The 19,161-nt window shown below is 45.4% G+C and overlaps 1 protein-coding gene across 3 annotated transcripts in view; it reads left to right on the plus strand.

Moving 5' to 3' along the window:
* USP32 (ubiquitin specific peptidase 32) overlaps window positions 1-19,161 on the plus strand; it is a 124,340-nt gene that overhangs the window by 87,888 nt on the left and 17,291 nt on the right. Inside the window, exons 11-24 of one of the 3 annotated variants that reach the window (XM_053366615.1) lie at window positions 2,255-2,316; window positions 2,483-2,585; window positions 3,455-3,644; window positions 4,660-4,835; window positions 6,006-6,146; window positions 8,007-8,166; window positions 11,088-11,242; window positions 11,946-12,027; window positions 13,205-13,279; window positions 14,164-14,302; window positions 14,646-14,751; window positions 15,097-15,270; window positions 16,302-16,476; window positions 17,988-18,139. In XM_053366615.1, the coding sequence (XP_053222590.1) occupies window positions 2,255-2,316; window positions 2,483-2,585; window positions 3,455-3,644; window positions 4,660-4,835; window positions 6,006-6,146; window positions 8,007-8,166; window positions 11,088-11,242; window positions 11,946-12,027; window positions 13,205-13,279; window positions 14,164-14,302; window positions 14,646-14,751; window positions 15,097-15,270; window positions 16,302-16,476; window positions 17,988-18,139 (1,890 nt within the window). The remainder of the gene's footprint in view (window positions 1-2,254; window positions 2,317-2,482; window positions 2,586-3,454; window positions 3,645-4,659; window positions 4,836-6,005; window positions 6,147-8,006; window positions 8,167-11,087; window positions 11,243-11,945; window positions 12,028-13,204; window positions 13,280-14,163; window positions 14,303-14,645; window positions 14,752-15,096; window positions 15,271-16,301; window positions 16,477-17,987; window positions 18,140-19,161) is intronic. The other 2 variants (XM_053366617.1, XM_053366616.1) reach the window with 2 other exon arrangements.

Here is a 19,161-nt window from a genome sequence, read left to right on the forward strand (position 1 = left end):
TGTTTTGTGCTTAGGGAAATCTATATCGCTTCCTGCCGGCTAATGACTCTCTTGTTGTTGTTTATTCATAAAGCAGAATGCAATTTTTGCACTGTAGTATCAACTTAAATCCCAAAAAGGTTTCCTGCTGGGATTCAAATTGGTGGCCTCGAGAACTGCATAAAGAAGACAGTGTAAATCTTCTGATGATCACCCAGCTAAAGGGGTGGAATACAATGTTGGTATCTTAAAATGCACCTCTCGGTAAATGGCTCTGACTCTTCCATGCATATCACTATGCCGTTCAAGTCTGCTTCTTGATGGTCTTGCCCTCCTTTCTCATGGTGGGTGATTTAAAGTCTGCAGTTTTTGCCCGCTCTGTTGGGAAGTCACTGGCCGACTTCCGACATCGCACTAAAGCATGGCTAAGGAATCTTAACTGCACTTTGTCGTGGTGCCTGAATTGGCACAAACCGTGGTTTGCAATCAGCTGGTAAATTTAGTGTTAATTGTAGCTAACTGTGCTAACTGTAGCTGGGCTTGGCATCCGCATCATAGAAATCATAGTTGCTGGTGTTGCTCTGCTTTCAGAGACTGCTGCAGTGTGGAGGCAGGAGTCAATTTATGAACGGTCAGAGGATGGGAAAGAAAAGCAGCTCTGAAACCAGTGCAAACCATGGTTTGGCATGACTTCTGAATCAAGTCATTCGCAGCTTTGGATGCTTTAGCCAGATGTTTCTGCCACCAGTGAAGCCATCTGCTTATCAAGGGCTGCTCTCTTAGGAAATAGGAAGCTGCTCACTCTGTCAGATTTTTGGTCCATCCGCCTGAGCATTGTTTGTTCCGATGTCCAGTGGCTTTCTAGGGTGTACGGCTGAAATGCTTTTTAAACTGAAGGTCATAGAGACTGTACCCCAGGCCTTGTGCTCCACAACTGAACTTACACCCCTTTGATTTAAATGATGGGAAATTAGAAACCATGCAACAGCAAGCTATCACTCGGCTTTGGAACACATTTTTAAAAGAAAACTAGCTTTTCAGTTACATTTTAATTGAATAACTTTCTAAAGACATTCTTGAAGTAACTGATATTACAGTTTGAAGTCTTGCTTATTCTGTTATATTTTACTCCAAGAAAACCCATTTATCCTAAATAGAACCCAATAAGCCTGGCATGTATGTACAAAATGTTTTTGGTTTTTTTAATATGATCCCATTGAGATCCGAAGATGAAATTTTGCAGGTAGCTCTTAGAAATGTTAAATAAGCAATACATTGGGGGGGGGGTTTAATCATATTAAATTTTTTAATCACTTTTTAAAATTTAAAGTGAGTCCATCAGGTGACATATCATATTAAAGTCCAGGAAGTTCTGAATAGATTGGCGTTTTGACGTACCTCACTTTTGGGCTGAGCTCTTAAGGTTTTTGTGTAGTCCGGCAAAGCCAAAATTGTCAATTTTTTGACATTTCAAACCCTCATAATTCACAAACGGGATGAGATAAAAAATTAAAATTTTAGATTTAAACATAGTTATGATTGTTCAACAAGTGTACAAAATATTAAGAAAATTGGATGACATGAGGTAAAAAAGTTGGATCACATATGCCCTCCCAGTGTCACGGCCCTTCTCACTTCAGGAGTGAAGAGTGGGGAAATCAAACTGGGGTGTGGGGGGAGTTAGCTCCAAACTCCAGAAAAATGATCAACATGGGCAAAGGAAGTCTTTACTCAACAGTGACGTTTCCCAAACTAGAAATGGACTGGGGAGCAGGATCCAGTGCTTAATTACAGTGGTACCTCAGGTTACATACACTTCAGGTTACATATGCTTCAGGTTACAGACTCTGCTAACCCAGAAATAGTGCTTCAGGTTAAGAACTTTGCTTCAGGATGAGAACAGAAATTGTGCTCCGGCAGCGCAGCAGCAGCAGGAGGCCCCATTAGCTAAAGTGATGCTTCAGGTTAAGAACAGTTTCAGGTTAAGTACGGACCTCCGGAACGAATTAGGTACTTAACCCGAGGTACCACTGTGCAGCAGTAAAGAGAAGAGAAAGGAACACAAGATTCATGAGTGGGAAGCTATCGAAGAAACAAGGAACTATTGGAAGCAGTGGTCAACATCCATGAGTCTTCCCCTTCTGCCAATACATAATATGTATTCAAGCATATGCAGGAGCAGGTGTTAGCTATACCTCTGCTAGTCATTCCTCTGCTCCAGACCTGCTGTTCTTGCTTTAAATTGGCCTGTCTTCTTCTTCCTTTTTGTCTCCAGGTGTGCCATATAGTCTTAGGTCTAAGGCCTGCCACTCCAGAAGAGGAAGGACAAATCATCAGGTATGCCTCCCCACTGCCCACTCTCTCTCTCTCAGCCTCAGTCCCCTCATTTGCAATATGGGGATAATAGTCACCTCCTACCTTTCTTGAACACATGAAAGCAGCATATAGTTGTTTATTATTGCATATTATTCTGATTTGTTTTGGTTTGTTTTTCTTGACCTAGGGGCTGGTTAGAACGAGAAAGTAGATATGGCCTTCAGCAAGGACACAATTGGTTTCTTATTGCGATGCCTTGGTGGCAGCAGTGGAAAGAATATGTCAACTACGTGAGTGAAACATTTGTTTTGGAGTGGGGGAGTGGAAGAGCTTGTATTTAATCAGTCAGCTAATTAGTAAACATGTGTGCAGGGAAGATGGCAATTAAAGTGCCCCCCCAGCTCCATTAGAGAGCCATTTGCTTTCCAAAACCACCAGTGTGTTCTCCCAAATTTTTGCTCTGAAGTCCCAGTAAGCTTTCAGACCCATTTCAGACTCTTCTTTTTCTGCCCTGTTTGTCAGTCTTTGAGTGAAAGCATTCTGCCAGTTCTCAACAGCTTTTTGCTTCTGTTTGCAGTCTCCATTTTTAAGATGTTCAGCTTCTGGTCCTCATGAATGTTACTAAGAAAGAGAGTTCATGCCCTTCTGTGTTTAGACTGCAGGTCCAATCAGCAACATTTCCAGCAAGACCCGTACACTAAATCAGGCCACTGGTCAGTCTAGCTTCGTATTGTCTACACTGCCACAAGGCAGTGTGATGATCCCTCATATGGGCTGCTTTAAAAGTGGGTTGCACAAATTTATGAGGTTAATGCTGTCGATGAACACTCGTCATGATAGTTTGTACTGGACTAGTTGGTCTATTCCAGCAGGGTTGCCTTGTTCATAAATGCCTTCCTGTAGCCTAGTTTAGGATCTTTCAGTTGATGTGGCCTTTCTCCATTATTACGAGGGGCTAGCAACTTGAAAATCACCTCCGTCCTTCCCAAAAAGAAAACTGAATTGAATTTGATTGATACGTTGGGTAGCGAAATGGTCAGTTGTGCAAAATGTTTTCCAGTTACATCTCTTTAAGCCTTAGGCCCCCCAGTTAAATGTGCTTTGTATCTGCTAGAGCCTCACCCTGCAATTCAATTCCATTTCCCTCTTCTAATTTTAGGATGCTAGCCCTGTTGTGATCGAACCTTCGTCTGTCTTAAGCAGAGGTAAGAACTCGCTCCCGGGTGCTGCAGCCCATGCGCCAGAGCAGGGAGAAGACAAAACAGGCCGTTTAAATTACTTCAGTGCCACAGAAGAAAAGTTTTCAGATAGCATTTCAACTGCATCAGAAGCCTCAGAGACTGCTAGCAGTAAGCATTAACTTAATTTAAAAAATGTTTTAAAAGTGGTTTGAATTTAGATGCATCAAGAGCATATGTGAAGCAATAAGTCAAGATGTGAAGCCTGCAGCCCTCCAGCTGTTTCTGGACTCCAACCCCCATCAGCCCCAGCCAGCATGGCCTAATGACCGGGTAATGCGAGTTGTAGTCAGGCCACATCTGGAGGATCAGAAAGGTTCCCCGTCCTTGTTCCAGTGGTCCAGTAGAGTTGTGCCTCATCCTATGAAGCTGCTTACTCCAGCCTGGCTTCCTCAATATGACCCACTCATTGTTCAAGAGCAAACTGAGTTGATTCCCAGACTGTCAATTCCTGTCTGACCAGGCTTGATAGCTACTTTGGTATGGCGCATCTCACTCCTGTGAGCATCTGGCTGGCTTGGATGGGCCTTTGGACTAATCCAGCAGGCCCTACTTATTTTCGGATGCTACAGCCAGCACACCAGAGCCACAGTAGCTAACATATCACAAAGTAATTTCAACAAATAAAGGCCGGGCATTTAGAGCAGGAGTGGGGAACCTGTGACCCTCCATATGCTGCTAGACTCACCCCTCATCCTTCCTTATTGGCCATACAAACTGGGGCTGATGGGAGTTGGGAGCAGAGCATCACCAGGTGACATAGCAGGCGTATGATCTGTCTGGCTAGATAATGCCCAATGTGCCTGGCACTGTACAAAGCACAAGAGGACAGGTCCCTGTCCCAAAAAGTCTGACAACATGTAAATTTGCGTGGTGATCAAGGTTGGACAACAAAAAAGATTCGAGCTGTCACTTTGCAGGCATAGCTTTGAATAATTTGGGGGTCAAAAAGAGAGTCAGGTATTTTAAAGCCCTTAAACCAATTGGGAGTTCTTATTCCGAATGAGTTGTTTTACTTTGAATCTCACCTGCCTCTCTTTAACTGGGCATGCTGGTTGACCGGTGTTCTACCTATAACTCCGCAAAAAGGATTGTTTCTGTCCTCTCTTTGTGTCTCCCCTTCCAGATTTCCTTTACACCCTGCCTCCTAGTGCCGAGATATGCTTTTCCCGTCAGCTTAACTCTTCAGACAACAACAATCAGTGCCTGCTTGGATCCAATGGGAACATTTTGCTGCAGCTCAATCCACAGCGGCCTGGAGCGATTGATAACCAGCCCCTCGTAACGCAAGACGCAACAAAGGTAATGGCATTGGCAGTGTTAGGAAATATCTGAGTGACTTCCCATACGCCTTCCTTTGTCACAAATTCTAGTTTAATCTGCGCATCGTTGTGTTGGCATATTCCTACTGAACAACCAGGCTGCTGTCCCAGTTGTAGCCATTTTCAAGGGCAGCCCCATGTTGAGCACCTTGCAGTAATCAATCCAGGAGATTATCAGTGCATGGATCACTGAAGCCAAACTCTCATGGTCCAAGAATGGCTGTAGCTGATAAACCAGCTGGAGTGACATGTGCTTTGAGCGACAGTTGGCACTCACGTGGGTCTACAACCCTTGGCTGGTCTTGCTAGTGAAGCCCCAAACTGTGGTTGCCAGGTTTGAGTTGGCCCTGGGAAATCAAAGCATTCCAGGTGCTACAGCAATGGGAAGCAAGGGGATTGCTGCTTTGGGTGCTCCTCATGCCTTGGTAATGCAGCAGCCAACCTGCCTTTAAACCTTGAGGAGAGCATTGGGGATCTCCGTATAATTGCTGCAATGATCCCTGTCCACTTTTGCAGCTCCAGAACTGAAGGGCAGTACACTCTGCCACCAGGCAGGGGACCAGCATACACTGGGAAGCTGCTCTCCCTGCCTCCCAGAGAGAACATTAAGGTTTGGGGGTGAGGGTGGAAAGAGACCATCCTGGCTCCATCCATTGGGCAAGGAAAGAACAATTGCTGGAAGCTTTGCTGCTCCTTGCAAGAAAGAGTATGGCTTTGTAAGTTAGCAACTAATGCCTGAGTTTGTTATTTTCCTCCTCCTTCCTATTCACTTTTCCTTTCATGCCACGCCTATTCACTTGTCAGGTGGAACAGGGGTTGTTTCATTACTGATCAATGCAGGCTGCTCTGGGAAGCCTTTTTTTGGCTGCAGAGCATGGTAAAAAATATTTTAGCAAAATTAATAAGGTTAGGAGAGAGAATGGTTGCTCAACCACAGCTCAGGGGAAGATTTGCTATGATGAGCAAATACGCAGAAGCACTGATGATGATGGTTATGTGAAATGGGATACTCTCGCAAAAGATAGCTCACCTGTTAGCAAGTGTTCCAGCAATCATTTGCTTTATTTAGTCCACACTTTGCACCTTTTTAGGCTTGGCAGTTTTGAAGTGCTCAGGATCTGACATTGCCCTCCCTGCTCTTTTTTTGAAGGCTCCATCGTTGACTCTGGAAGGTGGTCGTTTAAAGCAGTCTCCTCAGTTAATTCAAGGGAAGAGTTATGAAATGGTTCCAGAACCAGTATGGAGGGCTCTTTACCATTGGTACGGCGCAAACCTGTCTTTGCCGAGACCAGTAAGTACTGAAAACGGCCACTGTCCTCGAGTTCTCCACCAGAGCCCAGGTGCTCACATTCATTCATGCCACCCTGTTCTCAGTGTCTCTGACCATTGATGAAACTTTTGCAGGATGTTTTTAAAGGCTGGGGTGGGGAAAATAGCATTTTACTATTCTTATATTTTCCAGTTCAGTCAGAGCTGTGAAGTTCAATCAGTATACTTTGGCTCTCTTCAGTTTAATTTGTGTGGAGTGGGGAATAAGCGTTTTAAAAATCTCTTAGGTGGTTTATTGTTTAGGGGATTTATAGCACAAGGGTCAAACTGTATCTGGAGTTTGTGATGACACCCTCACATGTCAACCAGAGGTCCTAATTTTATCTCCATGAGGTTTTCCCCCTTTTGATGCATGTCCACCGTCATATACGATGCCAGGTGTGACAAGTGAAGACAGGACAGTTGAGAGTCTTAGAAGTATATAAGCCCCACTTGCCATCAGGAGTCATTAAATTTGCAGCCAATTACAAGCCCTACTGGGATTGGTTCCACTTGGAAGCTCTTTGACTGGCGTCCTTTTCAGCCTGGCCTAGACCTGGCTCCCGATTCTTTCCTTTGAAGTTGGGTTCCCTGATACCAGGTGATTGACAGGTTGGTCAAAGTAGCCCACTGCGGTTGGAGTGAGGATGCTCAGAACCTAGTCCATCAACTGGGTCCTGTTCCTTACCCCTGGTTTATGGGTTATTTTGATGTGTGATGTGTGTCAGTTTTAAATCAGGGAGCAATTGTTTCCTAAACAGGTTTTTGTATTGCTTCTGTTCACATCGGGGTTTTTTTTGGGGGGGGGTATTACATAGAGCTGGACAAATGGTTTTGCTGATTATTAAGAGATGGATGCAGCCAGCCTGCTCAAGCTTCTGTCTGCTGGCTGTTAACTCCAAAGCTTGACAAAGCCCAGATTCAACACTAAACATCTCCCACACATTCTCCATGGAAACGAGCGTCTTTCATGACCTGAAACAGGCCAGATTTTGTGTGTGCCAGGCAAGCTTCAGGAGTGCATTTAGCCAGTGCGCTCTTGGTTAACTGTCCAGAGGACAAGGTTAATTGGGCAGTATGCCAATGCCACAAATAAGTGAAAGGGGGAATAGTGCACCGGGAAGAGCACAGTCTTTGTGTGTAGAAAGTTCCAGGTTCCTCAGTATTTTGGGCAAGGCTGAGAGAAGTTGCCATCCAGAATCAAGAGTAGCTCTGTGCTACTCAGCTTCCATCCCCTGAGCTTCTGAGGGCAGTGGAATAACCGAGAGGGTTATTCTGACAATTTAGCACTCAGGAAGGTCTGTAGGGAAAGAGGTCATCTTTCAGGTATTTGTAGCCTGAGTTGTTTGAGGTTTTAAGTACTGACATGAGCTTCTTGGGTTGGCCCCAGAAATTAACTGGGAATCAGTGCAGCTGGTTCAACCCAGGGCTATATGAAATCTAAACAGATCGCCCGCCAGTACTGTCATACCTTGGCTACCGAACACCTTGGTACTTGGACGTTTTCGCTCCCAAACGCTGCAAACCCAGAAGTGAGTGTTCCAGTTTGCGAACGTTCTTTGGAACCAGAACATCAGATGGGGCTTCCACGGCTTCCGATTGGCTGCAGGAGCTTCCTGCCACCAGTCAAAAGCTGCGCTTTGGTTTCCGAACATTTTGGAAGTCGAATGGACTTCTGGAACGGATTCCGTTCGACTTCCAAGGTACGACTGTAATTTGGCTGCTGCAGTAACTTGGACCAGTTGAAGTTTCTGAGTCATTTTCAAGGGCAGCCCCACATAGATTGCATAGAAGGTAATCTTGCCAACCTCTCAACCGGGAACACTCTTCCTCCCCTCCCCAGGTGATCAGAAACAACGACACCAACCTGCCTGAGTTGGAGCTCTTCCCGCGCTACCTGCTCTTCCTGAGGCAGCAGCCCGCCACCCGGACGCAGCAGTCCAACATCTGGGTGAACATGGGTATGATGAGCCTGAGGATGTTTCCTCAACATTTGCCGAGAGGTAACGTAAGAATACAGCAAGAAGCCAGCTGCGTAGTGTCTGAAGGGAGGCCGGCCCCACCGCCCAGACTTCAACGGCTTTGCTGCGGCACTGCTTGTAAATGATCTTAAATGAAATCTTCCAAAGCAGGGCTGGTGACGGAAACTCCTTCCTGCTTCCAAAGGGATGGTTTAAAACAAAACAATAAACTCTTATCAAAGGTCATGAGACATTAGAAGCCATTTCTTTCCCCCTCTCTGAATGATGAGGTACAGATGAAAACAATCTGTACAGGTGAAAATGTGTAGTAAATAAGCTGTTGACCTGGTTTAAAGGCTCCCTAACTGATCAGTTGTATGGATTTTGAGCTTTTGAAGAAATCAGGCCTGGGTAACACTGTGGCCCTTGAGACATGGTGGCACTCCAACTCCGATCAGCGCCAACCCAGCATGGCCAGTGGTCAGGGATGATGGGAGTTGTAGTCCAACAGCAGCTGAAGGGCCATCAGTTCTTCTGTGGAAAGTATAGTTAAAACACTCATCAGCTTCAATGCAAATACACTGAAGAGTTGGAAGGAAACATACATTTAAAAACCTTGTTAGAACACTGATAAATGTTGTCTTTACTAGTAATATACAATAGGCTGAATTTTTGAGGAACGTTTTCACTGAAACTCACTGGGCATTTTACTATTTTTATCAAAAGACATGGAATTTTTCAGTATCGCCCCCCCCCCACTTGTGAGCAGTTATTGCCATTGGATGCAGGGGGCCGAAAGTCAATCTGCAATCAGGAACGTCCTAGTTCACATTTGCAGAGTCCAGGTTGCATTTTATTCGACCCACCCCTTTTTAAAGGATGCTGTGGGTAGGAGGTGTGGAGCTTGCAGCAGGCACCATTTTCAAAGAGGCATTTGGCAGTGTGGATTCTCATTTTTCACACACAAACCTCCACAGCAGGGGAATTGTGTTTAATTCTTATTAGCCCTCTATGTCTAGCCCACTGTCAATACTAGATCAGGAGAGAGGAACCTGTGACCCAGCTCCCTGGATGTTTTGGAACTATGACTCCAATTATCCCCAGCTAGTGTGGCAGATGGTCAAGGATGATGGGAGTTGTAGTCCAACAACATCCAGAGGGCCACAGATACCCTGTCCTGGCACGATACACATGCTGAATTCCTGGGACCATTGCTGGCATTAGATTGGCAGGCCATGGAGAGGAAAGTTCTAATGATAAGGAAGCCTTTAATAAGAGTTTGCTTGAATTCTCATTCTAAAACTTCAATGCTTGTTCTTCCACTCTCTAAAAGGGAAAGGGTCTGCTATGAGCCCCCAAATCTGTTATAAATTGGGCTGATTTCTTTAACCAGCTGTGCTGAAAAGTCAGCCAGTTGACCATCAAATTCTTACTTGTCATTCTGTGGTGGGAACTGCTTTGCCTTGAACACATCAAATTCCCTGATTCAGATTTGTGGCCTCTTCAAATTTGCTGTATCTGATCATGATTTGGAATTTGGTTTTGCTCTGTACTAACTGTTAAAATCAACTATTAATCTCCAGTGCCCCCCACCCCAATATGCTTTCTTGCTGTAATCTTATTCCTAATCCTCTCACCTTTTTTTAAATTGCCGGAAAAAATGCTTTGTTTGTATGTATGTCAATGGAGAAATATAATCCTTTGCTCGGTGTGTGGAGAGAAAATAGATGGTTTGCTGACGTAAAAAGAAATTGCTGTTTAAATTTTGCTCTTTGGGCACAACTGCATGCAAAAACGTTCAGTGTCTGGCTCTTAGTTATATCAAAGAGGAATTGTCTAAGGTGGTCCACCGTCTGAAACAGCTCTCGAGATGCCTCTGGACTACAAATCCCATCACCCCTGACTGTTGGCAGTGCTGCTATGGGACTCATGGAAGTTGTAGCCCAAAATATTTTTAGGGCATCGGGTTAGAGAAGGCTGATCAGTCTAAAAGTATGATGATTTGTAAGTGCAAATGTATATTTTCCCCTGGGTGGGATCTATTGCTCCTGCAAAGATAATTTGAGGGAAAACGCAGAGACAGAATTGTCTAGGTAAGGGATCCTTTAAGGGATCACCACAGTCTTGTGATGTCTCTTCTCTTGCCTGTGAATCCTCTCTGGCTTTTAATCGTGGTTAGTTGCTGCACCAGGAGCAACTATGGTTAGCGCAAACCTGGCTTGGCTCTCAATCCGATTTCAAGATGAACCCCTGTTAGCATTAACTGCAATTGGTGCCAGTGGAAGTAGGATGACTAACCAGGGGTACAGGCAGATAAAATTTTATATTAATTGTTATATTTGTCGCTTTTCTCACAGAGAGACCCAAAGCGACTTGCAGCACAAAGAACCTCCATTACAAATTAAGAACATCTGATTTGTATGTGTGGAGGCGTCCCAGGCATCGGGTATCTGGGGCCTTTGGCCCTCTAGATGTGTCTGAGCTACACCTCCCACCCAGAACCCTCTGGAGGGCAGAAGGTTCCCCACACCTGTCATAGGTGATCACTTGTGGGTGGCTTGAACTCTGTGTCGACGAAGGATGGTTGCAGGCCTTACGCACTACAAGGGCTCCTGCTCACCTGGCCATTCTGTCTCTGTGTGTGTTCTGCCTCCCTTCTACTTAAGCCTTGGTGATGTAAGCAGAGAAGAAGGCTCTCTGAACCAGTCCTAATATGCCAGCAAACCCAAACAAGCCTAAGGAAACACCTTTTGTACACCAGGAACTGGGGAGCTCGTGGCCCTGCAGATGCTGTTGGACTCCCATTAGCCCAGCCAGTGTAGCCAATGGCCAGGAGTGTTGAGAGCTGGAGGCCAACTGTGTCTGGAGTCACACAGGTTCCCCATCCCTGGGGCACTCAGTTTAAGGCTTCCTCTGTTTTTGCTGCCCATACGTATAAACCATTTGTCGTCTTGTGAATGCAGGGAATGTCCCATCTCCCAGCGCTCCCTTAAAGAGGGTCCTGGCCTACACTGGCTGCTTTAGCCGCATGCAGACGATTAAGGAGATCCACGAATATCTGTCACAGCGGCTACGGATAAAAGAGGAGGACATGCGCTTGTGGCTCTACAACAGCGAGGTAAGGCCCAGAAAATCGCACAAAGTTTTACATTCAAAGACTGGAAGATAACCTGGTTGGAAAGTCAGGGGTGGGTGGGTGTGCAGGTTATTGGTAACAAGATGTTTATTTGTGATAATTTCTATCCTGGGTCAGACTAATGCTTTGCCCACAGACAGTGGCTCAATTCAGGGAGGCCGCACACAGTTACGAAAGCTCAGCTGTGGTTTGGCGTAATGTCTAAATTGGCAGGGAAAGGACCACACTCTGTGCATAAGGCACCCTTTGCATGCTGTACTTGCCCCTCCCCAACTTCAAGCGCCATGGTTTTGGGCTTTCAATTTTAGCTGCACCTGAGCGTGCAAGGTCCCCTCTAGGTATGCCTCCGACTGAATCTGTGACACTCCTAATGTCAAAGCATCCACAGTTGCAGGCAGCCGCTGGGATTAGCCTAGTGCACGCAGAATCCTTTGTTGGGTTTTTTATTCTGGCATCTCGTTCCCAGGATATCAACCTCTGTGGAGGAAATCAGGGGTGAGAAAACTGTGGCCTTTCTTGATCCTGTTGGATTCCCAGCTCCCATCAGCCCTAGCAGCTATCATGGCCCAGTGGACAGGGATGATGGGAGCTGTAGTCCAGCAACAGCTGGAGGGCCACAGGTTCTCCACACCTGCTCTAAACCAAAAACTGAAAGGCTGCTGTTCCCTTTCCCCTGTCTTTGCAGAACTACCTTACTCTTCTGGACGATGAGGACCACACGTTGGAATACCTGAGCATCCAGGATGAGCAGCACTTAATAATAGAAGGTATAAGAAATAGGGAAGCGGCCTGGAGCCAGTTTCTGTGGCACAAAGTGTTTACAGGCACCTGTTAACCAAATACTTATTTGTTTATGCCAACTACTACACTTTTCCCAGGCTTTCTGTTCTACTGCCCCCTTTTCAATAAGCCATATTAATATATACTGTACATAATCCCCCCTATGCTTCGTGTCTTATGTCTTTAAGAAGTCTGTATGCTTTGTACTTAGCAAAATCTCTTGATTTAAATGCCACCTTGAAGCCTAAATAATTTCTTTTGGCATAAGCTCTTATGAGCCAGAGCACACTTGGCCAGGCACAGTGATATTTATCCTCATTTGTCAGATAACTTGGTTACAGGCAGAAGGTAGAGATGGCTGTAAGTAGAAATGGGAGGCCGGAAGGCTCTGGAATCCAGGAGAGAGCCCCACAGCTTTGCTCTGTGGGTTGTCATCCTTCAGCAAAAACATTTCCAAGGGAGACTCTAGCATGAAGCTGTTGAGTTGGGATTCACTTGCAGATTTCATCTTGCCAGGCTTGGGCTTAATAGAGGCTTGCCATGGGCTCACTCACCAAGGAAAGTGGTCCCCCCCCCTTACCAAATCATTCTGTGCTAATGTGGGAGGGGGGCTGTTGGATTGTTCTTGTTTTTATGACATATTTTGTATTCTCATTTTGTAGTTTTATGTTGCAAACAGCTCTGTAATCTTCGGATGAAGGGCTGTGTACAAATTTTAATCAAACAAACAAATATTTACTTACTTACAGTGGCACTGTAACCTTTCTAGAGAGCCAAATCCAATGGACTATTATTGAAACCAGGGTTTGGTTAATAAACATTCTTCCACCATGGAAGTTTAAAGATTTCTCATGGCCCAATGAGGATCTGTTTGTCGGGTGCCTTTATAACAGGTATAGCTAACTTGGTGCCCTCCAGCTGCAGCTACAATTCGCCTCATCCCTGAGCATTGGCCGTGCTAGTTGTAGCCAATGGGACTTGTAGTCCAACAACATGTGATGGGGCTGCAAGTTGGTTACCCCTGCACAGCTCTTGTATAGGAGAACCTTCAGAGAGGCTCCCAACTCTTGCTGTAAATGTTAGCAGCTGCCTTTTACTGGATTGGCTGCATCATGAATTTGAGGGGAGTGTTTATCCCACTAAGCTTTGTTCTGTGTTTTTCAGTTCGAAACAAAGACATGAGCTGGCCAGAGGAGATGTCCTTTATAGCAAACAGCAGTAAAATAGACAGGCATAAGGGTAAGTGTGTGCTTCCCCCCATCCAAAGAAACAAAAACAAAAAATATCAGCAGCTGGTTGACACATGCATTGAAACGAGGTGATTGGAGCCCTGAGGTTATAGACTGGGCTGAATCGCCTCAGATGATGATTCATATTTCTAGATGCTACATTTATTTTAAAGGAAAGGCAGCCTGCAGGTAGAAAGCTAGCAGATTTGGGAATTGTAGCCTAGACTGATCCCTTCTGTGCCTTGTTCTTTTAAACAAAAAATGCAGGAAGTTCAGAAGCGACACCCATCCCTGTCCGACACTGCAGGGCTTACAGCCGTTTTAGTAAAAAGAGGCTAGATACAAATAGCGGGAATCTGTTTCCGCACAACACAGTTTTGGACACAGCTGCTCTTCTTTCGCCTTTCTCCCCTAGAGTTTATTTGTTTAAATATGTTACTGCATAGGCGTGTGCATGCGTAGCCTTAAATCACTTATATGCAGGCTAGTGTACCTTTCTTCCCAACATAAAAAGAGTTTGTAACTGATATCAGTTTGTCATCTGACTATAGATCACATTCGGGTGACTGTGACCTATATGTCCCACCCAAAGTAGGAAAGTTGTTTAAAGTTACACAAACAAGAGAAAACAAGAGTGCTTCCAGTCTAAGCCAGGGGAGAGGGCATCAATACCAAACAGCCGTAGGTCCCATCAGGGCTGACTTGTGATGCCTACAGTCCACAAACAAAATACTTTTCCACTACTGGTCAGCCATTTCTATTTCCACAAATCTCCCAGCGTAGCATCCCTCCGGAGCATTGTGGGGAATTTAAATCGTGTGTGTGTGTGTGTGTACACATTTATGTCAGGCAGCAAGGAGTACCATCATCTTTGCAACCCTTCATCCTTTCCAGTTCCAACGGAAAAGGGGGCCACTGGCTTGAGCAACCTGGGGAACACCTGCTTCATGAACTCCAGCATCCAGTGCGTCAGCAACACGCAGCCTCTTACCCAGTATTTCATCTCTGGCAGACATCTCTACGAGCTCAACAGGTAACTTCTGTATATCACACGGAAAAGCCAGCGTGGTGCCTTCCAGATGTTACACTACAACTCCCATCATGCTGGTTGCTGGGGATGATGGGAATTGTAGTCCAGCAACATCTGTCGGGCTGCCACATTGGTCCCCCCTCTAGTCCCTCTCTTGCCATGCTGGAAGCTTACAGCGATGCCTTAAAAGTGTTACCCCTTCTGTTCCTCTGCTGTGGCACACTCCAGGATTCCTCCCTCTCATTTTGTGCAGTGTGTGGAGTGCCTCTCAGCGTGCTTTTCCTTTCTTTCTTTTTTTCAATGCAACAACTGGCTAATTGACTCAATTCATCATTATGCATTCCAGGACAAATCCAATAGGAATGAAGGGACATATGGCCAAATGCTACGGGGACTTGATTCAAGAGCTGTGGAGCGGGACACAAAAGAACATTGCTCCTTTAAAGTTACGGGTGAGAACTGACAAGTGTTGTCGTATATTCATCTGCAAACTAATTATAAGGTGGGGCCGCAGCCTGCACCATGAGAGGGGCCGTGGGGACAAGCAAACTAGGCAAACCAACCCCTGCCTCCTCCCTAACATCACTGCTGCCACCAAGCGGCTGCCTTTATTTTTCTCCGGCTGCTTCCACTAAACAGCCTTTTAAGCTCCCGGGCTTTTAGCTGTTCCAGCCTAGTTTAAAGTGGTGCATGGCCCTTGCCTTTATCACTGATTGTAGTGCTGAGAATCTGTGGATTAGTAGTCAGAAAGGGGCTGCAGTCAAGGCCAGTGACTTGTGTGTTTTGCTTTCTTTCAGTGGACGATAGCTAAATACGCTCCCAGATTTAATGGCTTCCAGCAGCAAGATTCTCAGGAGCTCTTGGCTTTTCTTCTGGATGGTCTCCATGAGGATCTGAACCGAGTGCACGATAAGCCGTACGTTGAACTGAAAGACAGTGACGGCCGGCCAGATTGGGAGGTGGCAGCAGAGGTGAGTGTGTGCTGGGCCTCTGCATGCGGTGTTCCTTAAAAGCATTAAGAAGAATTGAGGTGTTGGAATGGGCCACCAGGGCTAAATAGGACCAGCTGCCCTTGGTGTGGATCCTCGACCTACTTCAGCAGGCTCCCTTAATTGACTTGTGGAGGGATGTGAAGATACAGCAGAGTGATGTGGGTTTGTGCACGCACACACTTGCTGAAACAAAGCAGTGAATACTCTCAGGTGTATTATTGCATGGTGGGGCAGCTGGTGAGCAAAAGGAAAGCCCCTGGTGGATGGAGTCCTTTAATAGGTCTTAGCCACCAGCACAGGCTGCAGTGGGGTTGTTGTTTATGCAGTAAATAGTATGATGAGTTTTAGGGCTTGGGGGCCTCATGCTCTGACATACAACTCCTTGGGGGATTTTGCTCAAATTGGGCTTTTTCATGGGTGCCCTCCATGCAGAGGAGGTACTGTGGTTCTTCTGAACTTCATACCTGCCTAGTCCTCCCTCAAGTGGTCGGCCAGTGGTCCTATTTAGGGCAATTTCACATGATGAAATGCTTCTTTGTAACCAATATATATCTTTTTTTCTTTTTAAAACCCTGCATTTAGAAAAATAGAACTTTCTCACACACATCTAGATTTCTGTGTGCAAGGATTTGTTCATTTATTGACCCAAGCAGGGTTTCTTCCATGCGCCTGTACCTGCAGACTGGAGTGATACACCCCACCGAGAGGCTGACACCAGTGTGAGGACTGACTCACAGCTAGGCGGGCAGATTAGCATGTTATAGCAAACCTGGGAGCACCAAAATCTCTCTCGTGTCGTATTTGCACCAAGAGCAGTGATGGGCAGCCCAGTGCCCTCCAGTGTCCATCGGCCCCAGCCAGCATTGGCCACAGGTTGGGGACAATCAAAGTTGGAGTCCACCCTTCACTGGATGCCCTCAGGTTCCCACACCGCTGTGAAAGTATTGGGCATATATCTCCTTGTTCTACCGACTTCTCTGCACAGGTTTCATGTTCCCCTTTTGTTTCAGGCCTGGGAGAACCACCTGAGGAGGAACCGCTCAATAGTGGTGGACTTGTTCCATGGGCAGCTGAGGTCCCAAGTGAAGTGCAAGACCTGTGGGCACATCAGCGTCCGCTTTGACCCTTTCAATTTTTTATCTTTGCCCCTCCCGATGGACAGCTACATGCATGTTGAAATCATAGGTGGGTGAAGATTCTATGTACACTGTGCTTTATGGGCAGGTATGTGCCCCAGAGGGACTTACAACCTAAAGTGCAGTGGTTTGACTGTTCATTGGGACCGATTCTCAATACCATGTTCCACCGCTGCTGAAAGAATTGCACTGGCTGCAAGTTGTTGGTTCTGTTGTATTAAGTTCTGTACAGCTTGGGACCCCAGATATCATCACTCTGCAGTGGCTGGTTGAAAAAAAGATCCCTTTTGGGGGGGAAGCTCATTGGGCTGGATCCAGACTAAGACAATTTTGACTGTCATCTTTTGAAATCAACTGGAGAAAGATAGCCATGGCTTGCTCCCTACTGAAATCAGTTGGACTTAAGTGCAGCTAATTTAGAATCCAAGCCCAGGAGTTGTAGTACTTGAACCCATGCGTTCGGAAGTAATCGCCATTTAAGTTCATTGCTCCTTCAATGTTGTGTTAAAGTTCCTTTGAAATTTAAAATGGGCATCTTCCAAGTCCAAATCCCAATTTTCCTACGTTTTGATATTTCTAGCAGAAAACTACAATGTAAATGTTTAATACTTGAGCTTATACAAAACACATACATTGGGGATGGGGGAAGAGAAAGAGTATTCCTAAAACTCAAAAGGGGTGGAGCCAAAAGCTGTGGAATGAATCACAGGTTAAACGTAAAGAAAACAGATTATTCATGTTAATCAACCTTTGCAAGCCTGACAATGCTGTCCTTCACATGTATACTCAATTAAGTTAAATGCAGCTTTCTCCCATGTACCTGAGTATAGGATTACAGCCTGAGTTACATGATTTTATCACTTTAATCAGACAATATGTGTGTTTATAGACACATGTAGTGTTCCTTGAACTGTCATCCTGGGACTTTGAAACTTGCAAACAGAAACTAACAATATTGTACAGGTTGGATTTTTGTTTTTAATGGTTTGAGTATCCGAAAAAGGAAATGTGCAGTACTGTTTTAGAAAAAGAAGAAAAATACAAACTGTTAGATATTCTGGTCTACTTTGAATCATACAGAACTCTCCCTGTAGAGTCTTAGAAAGGAACCCTTCCAGGTATTCTTCACGGTGACTTTCATTCCTTGAACATGTACAGGGAACCGAGGTCAACAGAGCAAACTTCAAGCAGCTGGAGAAACTGACCTTGAGTGGGTTGGGGGGACAGATCTTTAAAAATTCTGCTTCTCTGTGGATCTTTAATGCTTTCTACCAGGTTACATAAGTTAGAAGGCTTTTTTGGTGCCCTGGATGAAATCTGGGTTTCTCAGGATACCCAAGAATCAGTGTGCAGCTGATGCACTGAGTATGCTCAGCCTTGGATATTAGTCACAAGTTGCAATCTAATAATCAAGGAGCACATACCTGGTTCTCTAGCAGAAATAGCACTTTATTAAAAAATGAACAACCAGTTAAACAGTACTGGGCTGGTTAAACTGGCTTTTTTCAAATGTGTTGCCTTTTCTTTCCCCTACCCCCTTTTTAAATTTTGCTCTCCCAGTAACTAAGCTAGATGGGACAACTCCCATCCGATACGGACTGAGGCTGAACATGGACGAGAAATACACTGGCCTGAAAAAGCATCTCAGCGAACTTTGTGCCATGAAGCCAGAGCAGATCCTCCTTGCGGAAGTGCACAGCTCCAACATAAAGGTCAGGATGCTTTTGCTGCTCGGGGCTTTGAAAAATGCACTTTTTAATTCCCCTCCCCACACAAGATGAAACCAGCCTAAGAACAGTGACTTGATCTTTCTTAAGACAGGGATTATTGCCGCCTGCCCCCTCCGCTCCAGTCATAGATTATGTCAGACTACAACTCCCACCAGCCCCAGAGAACACAGAGATGATAGGAGTTACACTTCACAAGTTCCCCATCTTTTTATCCAAGTTTTACTCAGAAAAGGCCTATTGAAATTAATGGACCCAAGCTAGTTAATTAATGGACTCCTTATGGGGTCTTCGCTGCGAGATCACATTCATCCGGTACTATACCAGCTGCACTGGCTCCCGGTGGAGTACAGGATCAGGTTTAAGGTGCTGGTTTTAACCTTTAAAGCCCTATACGGCCTAGGACCCTCGTACCTACGGGACCGCCTCTCCTGGTATGCCCCACAGAGGAACCTACGGTCTGCAAATAAAAACATCCTGAAGGTCCCAGACCACAGAGAGGTTAGGCTGGCTTCAACTAGAGCCAGGGCTTTCTCGACTGCGGCTCCAATCTGGTGGAATGCTCTGTCACAAGAGACTAGGGCCCTGCGGGACCTGACATCTTTCCGCAGGGCCTGTAAGACAGAGTTGTTCCACCAGGCCTTTGGTTAGGGCGCAGCCTGACTCCCTCCTCTGGTAACCTGCACAGAATTTTGCTTAACGGTTGCCATCAATTTGATTTTAATTATTTTTTATAATGAAATGTTTTTAAAATGTTGGATTATTTGATTGTTGGATTATTTGATTGTTTGGTTATTTGATTGTTGTTAGCCGCCCTGAGCCCGGCTTCGGCTGGGGAGGGCGGGATATAAATAAAATTTATTATTATTATTATTAGTGGTGTCCATCATTTCCAACAGGTCTGCTTGAGTAGAACGAGCACTGGCTACAACCCATTATTTAATTTATATGCCATTTAATGCCCAGTTGGCTTCTAAGAGATTTACAGCACATTAAGACCAACAGCA

This window comes from Podarcis raffonei, chromosome 15 (genome assembly GCF_027172205.1).
Source record: "Podarcis raffonei isolate rPodRaf1 chromosome 15, rPodRaf1.pri, whole genome shotgun sequence".
Taxonomy (NCBI): domain Eukaryota; kingdom Metazoa; phylum Chordata; class Lepidosauria; order Squamata; family Lacertidae; genus Podarcis; species Podarcis raffonei.